The sequence below is a fragment of the Kogia breviceps genome, chromosome 19, assembly GCF_026419965.1.
Source record: "Kogia breviceps isolate mKogBre1 chromosome 19, mKogBre1 haplotype 1, whole genome shotgun sequence".
NCBI classification, from domain to species: Eukaryota; Metazoa; Chordata; class Mammalia; order Artiodactyla; family Physeteridae; genus Kogia; species Kogia breviceps.
In genome coordinates, this window is record NC_081328.1 from 51,022,650 (window position 1) to 51,030,871 (window position 8,222).

Genomic DNA, 8,222 nt, shown 5'->3' on the forward strand with positions numbered 1-8,222 from the left:
TGGTGGGTAGGGAGGATTCGTCCAGTATATCCAGCCACAGCAGAAAAGGGATCTATTTTTTATTTTATTTTATTTTTTGGGGGGGTACGCGGGCCCCCCACTGTTGTGGCCTCTCCCATTGTGGAGCACAGGCTCGGGACGCGCAGGCTCAGCGGCCATGGCTCACGGGCCCAGCCGCTGCGCGGCATGTGGGATCCTCCCGGACCAGGGCACGAACCCGTGTCCCCTGCATCGGCAGGGCAGGCGGACTCTCAACCACTGCGCCACCAGGGAAGCCCGGGATCTATTTTTTTAATGGCTTTGGCTTTATCGCAAGAAGCAGGCACCCTCTCATTTAAAGGCACGGAGTCCTCTCTTCTGCCCCGCCTCGCTGGTCTCTGAAATCTAGTCCTGAGTTCCAAGGGGATTTACTGCAAGGCAGCAATCTCAGGCCTGGGGCATGGAAGCGCTGCAGCAGTCAGGTAGAGGCGGCAAAGCTCCCCTCTCCTGCAAGCATCAGACACCCAGGGCCAAGGCCCAGACTAGCCTCTGAAGCTACAGGTCAGAGTCTGGGTGTAGGAGGCAACTGATATGGTCCCTGAGAGTAGACAGTCCGGGTCCCTCAGAGCAGACCCCAGGTCCTGCCACAGCTGCGTGGTCAGTGCTCCAGATCCCTGGGTAGCGTGAAGTCCCTGAAGCTGTAGAAGGAGATGTCTCCGTGGTCCACCAGGGCAAAGATCAGAGGAACATCCCCACTCTGGTAGGACAACCGCTTGAGGGTGCAGAGGTCTGGGACTGGCTCATCAAATCTGCGAGAATCAAGGTTAGACTGAGACCTGAACAGAGCCCACCCATAGGCTTTGAGCACCCAGCCCTCTGAGGCTCCCAGGGAAGGGCAATTTAAGACAGGAGTTGGGGGTACAAGAAGTCTGGGCCCTGGGCTCTCCTGTCTGCAAACTGCACGGCTCTGATTAGGTTCTCCAAGTAACACCCAGAGCCCTGGTTGGGTAAGGGGACTAGGAAGAGTAAGCTTCTCACCACTCTTAGCCTGGAAATCCCTCTGATTCACATCCCTTCGGCTGGGTGAGCCTGGGACTAAAGTGGCACAGGAGAGAGACTACTCGAAAATGCCAGGAATGAGAGGTGAGGATCGGGAAGCCTGCGTTCCTGTAGCACTAACTGGTTATGGGGCCTCTCTCTGGACCGCTGGTTCTTCTCAGGGACTGACGAACTAGCCAGGGGCATGGAGAGGAGGTCCACCTGGTTTACGAGAGAACTGGCAGCGCCTAGGGGTAGTGCTCACTGGTCTCGTACCCACTAATGCACATCCGGACATAGGGCTTGCCAGGGTTATTCTTTCGGAAGGTGGCCACGGCGTCGGCCTGGTAAACATCAAAGCTGATCTCCAAGCCCCCAGACTTCTCCACCAGCCTGAGGACAGAGTGAGAAACCTTAGCAAACAGGGGCTCTCCTCCCCCATCTTTTCTTTCCACACCACCCTTTCCCTCCCCCAGTTCCTCCAGGGGGACTAAGGAGGGATGGCTACCTTATCTGAGAACCTGGGGAAAAATCTACTCTTGTCTCTCACTCCTCCCTCTCTCCTAGATATACATGAATATTAGCCAGGGTAGGGGTCCCTAGAATGATTCCCCCTGCTCATGCCCAACTTCAGGAGTAAAATCCCAGCTGCCAACTCCTGCCGGCACCCAAAGTACTGTGGAGACAGGCACTACCTGGAAACTCACCGCGCACCTCCATCAGCAAGGTGTGTCGTCTGCAGCACAGAGATACGCTGAAGGACTGTGGCTACAAGGATGGGGGCAGTAAGGCGTTGGTGAGGGGAGTCAACCATCCAGACTCCCCCTGACATTTCTGAATCTGCCATCTAGTTTAGGGTTGCCAGATTTAGCAGATTTCTTTTTTTCAGTATAGGTGTGCCCCATGCAACTTTTGGAGTATACATATACTAAAAAAATTAGTTGTTTATCTGAGATTCAAATTTAACTGCTCTGACAACACTACTCTAGTTACTTACAACTCACCATGTTCCCACTAAGGACTGTAGTTCTGAATTCGTTAACACAATTCTTGCCTATTAGTTCTCTATTTTTAACATGCAGGGCATACAAGAAGCTTTCCTTTTATTTGACCAATATATCACCCCCTTGTTCTCCTCTGACAGAGGTGGGAGAACGGGGAGCCACAGCCAGTTGGTGGCAGAGCCACTCCACATGCAGCTCGTTTATGATTTTAAGGATGTGGTTGTAGTTTTCATTCCTCCTCGCCTCTCCTTGGGCACTGACTTGCCATTTCTAAACCTTCCCACCTGGGTCTCTTTGCTGCCTCCCAGAACGGGCTATCCTTGTGGGTTCCACTCCACTGACAGCTCTCTCCTCCCCCATCGTTCTTAAGCCTCCACCAGTTGTGGTCAATCCATTTTCCTTTCAAAGTCTTGTGGCCTATGGCGGGATGAGGGGGTACCTGGGGAGTCTGCCTGACCGGGACTCAGCAAGGGCGTGACAGGCTGGTCCCACAGGTGTGGGGGGCGGCTCTGGGTCTTCTGCAGGTGCCGCCTCTGCAGCAGCTGCTTGTACTCCTGCCAGCTGGAGCAGCGCTGCACCTCGGGATCCGAGTTTACATCCTCCCGGAAGTGCTGGGCCTCTGCCTGTTGCTCCCGTTCCCGCCTGGAGAGCTTCTCCTTCCTCTGGTTTAGCTTCTGGCACCAGGACTCCGCGTCTGTCTCCCGCCCTGCCACGTTGGCCGGGAGCAGCTCTGGGGCGGGGGCAAGCAGGAGGGTATGGCGACTATCTGAAGCCATGTTGGGGAAGGAGATCTGCTCAAAGTTCCAGCGTGGCTTGCAAGCCCCCTTGACCCCGTTCTCCATTTTGCCACTCTCCTGGCTGCACCGCACCCACTCCCTGGCCAGCCCAGGGCAGGGCTCCAGGGACCCCAGAAGCTGAAAGGGGCCCATGGGGCCCTTTACGGGGCTTGACTCCTGGGATTTCTCCTCTGGGCATCGGCTGTTCTGGTTTCGGGGAGGTGGGCTGGAGGTTGCCAGGCTCTCGGGTGTCCCATCCACCCCCTGCAGGGGGTTCTCCAGGGCCTTGGGCTTCTTATAAATGGACCTGAGGGACGTGGGGAGGAAATGCAGCACATCTGCTCCTGACTGTTGAGGTGCACGCGACCCACACGTGCCCTACTGCCTCCCTGAGCCCAAGCCCAGCTCTTAAGCCCGGGCATTCTCCAAGGCCCAAACACCAGCACTCCCTCAAAGCTCTCCCTGGGGAGTGGCCATGTGGGGAGCATTACTGAGAGCTGGAGCTCCTCCTCTTCCTCTTGCCGTTCCGATCCTCCAAGCACTGGACACGGCCATCCAAGTTCAGCTGCCTCTCGTAAGGGGACAGGACGGAGCTGTGGGTGAGGATGGGGCAGGCAAGAGATCCACCTCCTCAGTCTGGTGCTCCCCATGGAATGTGTGAGGGACTGGCTCCGAGTAAGTCATGGGCCAGGGCTAGAGCCATAACCAAGGGCTAAGGCCCCAGGCAGACCTGCACACGGGGTACATGGGGGCAGACACAGGGGCCTGCCCATGCATCTTTGTCCAGGCCTCTGGGTCTCACCAATGGCACCTTTGAACAGAGGTTCCCTGAAACCAGGGCTCCTGCAGAGCCAGCAATAAATAATTAACCCCTAGTGAGAAAAATCAGGACAAAAAAACTTGGAAAATCAAGAAAAATGAAAATAAAGCCCATAGATACTACTGCAACGTTTCTCACAAACACACATACTGTCTTTCTAACGTTATTTCTTATAAACACGCATATTGTCTTTCTCCACGTTTTTCCCTCTCAAAAATGACATTGTACTAACATACTACTGTGTAGTCTTTTTTTACACTCAACGGTATGTTATGGACATTATTCATTCTTCCCTGCCATGATTTCTTTATGGCTGTGAGGCTGTACTGTCCAATATGGTAGCCCTAGACAAAAGGGGCTATTTAAGTTAAATTTAAATCTATTAAAATTAAACAAAATTAAAAATTCAGTCCCATGCTTACACAAGCCACGTATACTGGATAACACAGACACAGACCATTTTTAGCACTACAGAAAGTTCTATCAAATAGCACTGCTCTAAGGGATAAACTTTAATCTGTGTGACCACGCTTTCCCTGTTGAGCTTGTAGTATGTTTCCAAGATCACTGATTTCACAAAGTGATGGTGTTTCATGTAAGCTCCCCACTAACTACAAGTTCTGTGGGGGCAGTGATTTTGCTCTCTGCTATTCCTCAGCAACCAGCATAGGGCCTGGCACCCAGTAGGTAGTCAATAAATATCGTTGCACAAATGACTGAATGAATAAACACGTTTCACATCTGTGACTGTTTCCTTAAGATATGTTCCACTTTCAGGAATTAAAGGATGTGCTTGTTCTAGAGCATTTGTGACATACTGTGAACCTGCAAAGGCTGTACCAGTTTCTCCTCCTGAGTCTGAAAGTCTCTGTGGCTCTCAGCTATGCTGGATTACTAAGGTGTTGGTCCTCAGACACCCCAGAAGGAAAGAACATTTAACCTAGCGAAAGGAATGTGAAACCCGACTCAACTGTGAATTCCTCACTTGGCCCTTCATTCATATTTTCACTTAACACATCTGCTTGCACACCTACTAAGTGCCAGGCACTGTTCCGGTACTATATCTCCATTCTCACGCTGAGCTGTGGGTGCTCAGTTGTTATCTGTGGAGTGAACGGGCTAAAGATGGGGCTCAATCTGATAGCCCAGGATAAGGTGAAATGACCCAGATTTGTCCCAACATGCCTCTCAATAGAGCACCTCCAGCCTGTTCAGAGAGCTGCAGTTCCCCAAGGAATCCAGGTAAGGAGAGGCCACTTTCTGCTTTGGGACCAGTCAGCCTGGTTCCAGGACTAGAATAAATTCGAGGGAAATAAGATAGGGATTTACCTCGCTTGGAATCGTCGAAGCACATAGCCCAGTCTCTTCAGGTGGCTGAAGACCTCAAAAGATAGAAAAGTAGAGGTCAGACGTCCACTTTTGAAAACAAATAGTTTCTCCAGACAGAAGCCATTCACCACACCCCCAGATTCCAAACCCTGGGACTGGTAGGACCATACTCCATTATAAACGCTTTCCCCAAACTAAGGTCTCAAGTCTCCGAATTCCTGTCTCTCACTTACCTTTCTGTGGGCACAAATGACATTTAGCGGTTTCTTAATTTAAACACAAATCCCAAAAAGCTGATAATTGATGGACCACGAAAAAAACTACACCCTAGAATATTCTGATACCAAAGCTGTCACCGGTGAAGCTCCTGACTATGATAAAGACAAGATAGCAGAAGGTGGTGGACACCTGACCACCCCGCAGCACCTCCACAGATGAGTGGGATGGGGGGAATGGTCTTTGGATGAACCACATGTTCCTCCTTGTGTCCCTGTATCCATATCTGAGAGATGTAGGCAGGAATGCCCCCAGCTTGCTTGATCTCTCAAGCCTTCAACATAGCCAAGCACTTCTTCCTGCCAAGACCTTCTCTTGGAGTCTGTGATGCCACCTCTCCTGGTTTTTCTCCTGCATTGCCAGACCCTCTTCAGGTCCCTTATCTTCCCCCTGACCTCCTCAGGCTAGAGTGCCCCAGGTCTCAGACACAGCCCTCTACTCTGGCCACACCTCCGTACAGCCCAGTGGGGTTTGAAATACCATCCATGCCATCATGGTGTCCACATTTCTGTCTCTAGCCTGGTGCCCCTCCTCCTCTTTGTCTTCTTCCTGGCACTCAACTGTGAAGTCAATCATCTGTTTGCTTGCTTACTTATATATTACCCAAGTGCCGCCACTAGGATGTAAGCACCGTGACAACAGAGCCTTTGCAGGTCTTGTAGCCTTAGCACATGGCTCTGTGCCTAGCACCTCGGAGGTACTTATAAATACTCATTAGTTCAGTGGATGGGTGGCTTCTCTCCCGCGAGAGGGTGGCAGATACCTGGTACTGCAGGAAAGTCACGGTGTCCTCAGTCAGCAGCAGCTGGTAGGCCTCTTGGATAGACAGCGGAAGGTCTTGGTGGAAGAGCTGGATAGAGCCCTGGAAGCGGGGCCAACAGCTCGGCTTGTGAACCGTCCCTGCAGCGGCACAGCCAATGAGGCAACTTCCCTGCTCTGATATCTGCGTGCTACGCTCCCCTCATCACAGCGAGAATAGGGCCAACCAGGAAGCGGAGGGGGGAGAGGGAGGCAGCATCACTTAACTTCGACTGGAATGCCTGCTCCCTGCGAGGTATTCTTGTCTCCTGCTCTAGAAATCAGGTTTCAAGTTCCCTGAATACTCAGTTGTATATACTTTTTCTCCAATAAAAACGTCCTTCCGGTTCCTTGGTCCCAACCCCTTCTCCACTCTCCCAGGGCCCCACTCACACACTCCAGCAGATACAAGGCCTCTTCCGGGTGAAGCCGCTGCCGGCCCTGCTCTGAGAAGCCCATGGTCTGCCAGAATTTACCCTGCGTGGGACCCAGAGCAAATGTCACAAAGGAGCCAGGAGGGCAGAGAAGGCGGGTCCCCTGTCTCTGAACCCCACCGCTCACCGCAGGAGACTTCAACTCCACGAAGCCTTCTTCCGGTCTCCACTCGGCGGCCACCAAACTGCCCCTGGCGAAGCGTAGGGAGGGGTCCGTCTCAGTCTACGGACTTAGTCTACCGGGTCCGTCCGCCCCGGCTTCGCCCCCGCCCCGGCCCGGCCCCCTCACAGGCGCTCCACGCGCTCCTCCGCCAGCAGCTGCCAGAGCTCCTCGCGGCACACTCGCAGTCGCTCAGCCTGGGCCGCTGAGCCGTCGGGGAGGAAGTCCTTGGGGCCATGCGAGCGCTGGGGCAGCTTCTGGGACCTGGAACGGGCAGCGAAGAGCTCCGGGGCACTGGGGAAGGAAGGGACGCGGGGTTAGGGCCGCGCAGTCGGGGCTGCTCGGCCCAGGCCTGGATCCCCGTCCCGGGTGCCCGGGGCCTTCCCGGCGCCCACTCCGCGGTCCCGGCGCCTCCCCCGGGCCGGGCCGCGCCGCACCTGAGCACGCGCCCGGCAGGCACCTCCACAGAGGCTGACTCGGGTTCGGGCTCCATGGGGTTGCCGTCTGCCGCTGCGCGCGCGCGCTCGCGCGCCCCGCCCACACCCCGCCCACCGCCGGAACTCCGCGCGGCCCTAGCGCCCGCGGATCCTACCTCTGCTCCTCGGGTCTCCGGATCAACCCACCTGCTTTCCACCTTCCTGGGTGTCCTGGGTCCTAGAGGCTGCCCACAAACATGTGCCTCGATTCCGGGGGCGGAGAGCTTGCAGGTTCTGGAATTGGAGGCGCTCCCCTCTCCTATCCTCAGCCCGCCTCTGGGCTTCTCTCTAGTAAAACTTGAGGAGCCCGGCGTTAGAAAAGTGTAGTATGAAGAGTCAAATGCGTGACCCTCCCCTCCGCAGCCCTGGGCTGCTTAGTCCCCACCACCCAGGCTGGACAGGGAGGTTAGAAGAGGGGGTTTAGAGAAGGGAGAGCTTTGGGTTCCTGAATTCCACCTTCACAGACTGAAGGTCACCGAGGGCTGTCAGGTACAATCTAGGGAGGTTCGGAGTTCCTTCAGGGTCTTCTGTTGGGTCCCTTCCGAAGGGGTCGGAAGCCAGGTTTTCAGGGCCGGGGCGGGTTGGGGGGGAGGCGCTGTCCGACCCACGATGGTGCTGAAGCGCCACCCCAGCCCGTCATTAGCACCTCCTCAAGGCTGGGGTCCCCGCCGCCGCCACCGTGGGTCGTTCCGACACTGTCCGCTAGGTGGCACCATTGCTCCGACCAGTGGCTGTAGGTCGGCGACTCCGGCCGCGGGCGGAGGTCGCCGCGGGAGTCCCGGAAGGGCGAGGGTCAAAGAGGAAGGGGGGCTTCCCAAGTGGGATTCCTGGGTCTCGGTTCCCAAATTCCTTCACATCACGTCTTCTGTCCCACCCAGTCACAAACAGGGCATCTCACCATTCGGTCTGAACTCTAAAGCCCCGGGTCACCCGGGGCGCCACAGCCAGAAGGCAGCTGCGCACACCCTCAGCCCCACCCACGCCGCTTCACCTGGGCGCATGCGCTGACCCGGCCGGCGGCCTCGGTCCGGACCAGAGAGAGGGGGCGGGGCATGACGCGGATCGGGGCGGGGCCGTAGGCACTGACTGACAGTCCGACTGCGCTGCCGGGACGGTCCCTCCGCTCCCGATC

General features: G+C 55.5%; 1 protein-coding gene across 4 annotated transcripts; it reads right to left on the reverse strand.

The window, feature by feature from the left end:
- Positions 1–51: 51 nt before the first annotated feature.
- Positions 52–8,094, reverse strand: TSEN54 (tRNA splicing endonuclease subunit 54). 4 transcript variants are annotated; one of them, XR_010838139.1, is made up of 11 exons: positions 7,052–7,149; positions 6,744–6,908; positions 6,582–6,645; positions 6,414–6,497; positions 5,986–6,084; positions 4,947–4,999; positions 3,289–3,390; positions 2,461–3,104; positions 1,713–1,785; positions 1,294–1,410; positions 52–788 (listed from the first exon to the last, which is right to left on the reverse strand). XR_010838139.1 is itself a non-coding variant. In XM_059048092.2 (11 exons), the coding sequence occupies exons 4-11, from the start codon at positions 6,477–6,479 to the stop codon at positions 638–640; spliced, it is 1,293 nt and encodes a 430-aa protein (XP_058904075.1). In that variant the 5' UTR covers positions 6,480–6,497; positions 6,582–6,645; positions 6,744–6,908; positions 7,238–8,094; the 3' UTR covers positions 52–637. The 4 variants fall into 4 exon arrangements, 3 of the variants coding, with proteins under 3 accessions (XP_058904075.1, XP_058904070.1, XP_066877113.1); XM_059048092.2 differs by lacking the exon at positions 7,052–7,149 and adding an exon at positions 7,238–8,094 and having other exon boundaries at positions 1,725–1,785; XM_059048087.2 differs by having other exon boundaries at positions 1,725–1,785.
- Positions 8,095–8,222: the final 128 nt, after the last annotated feature.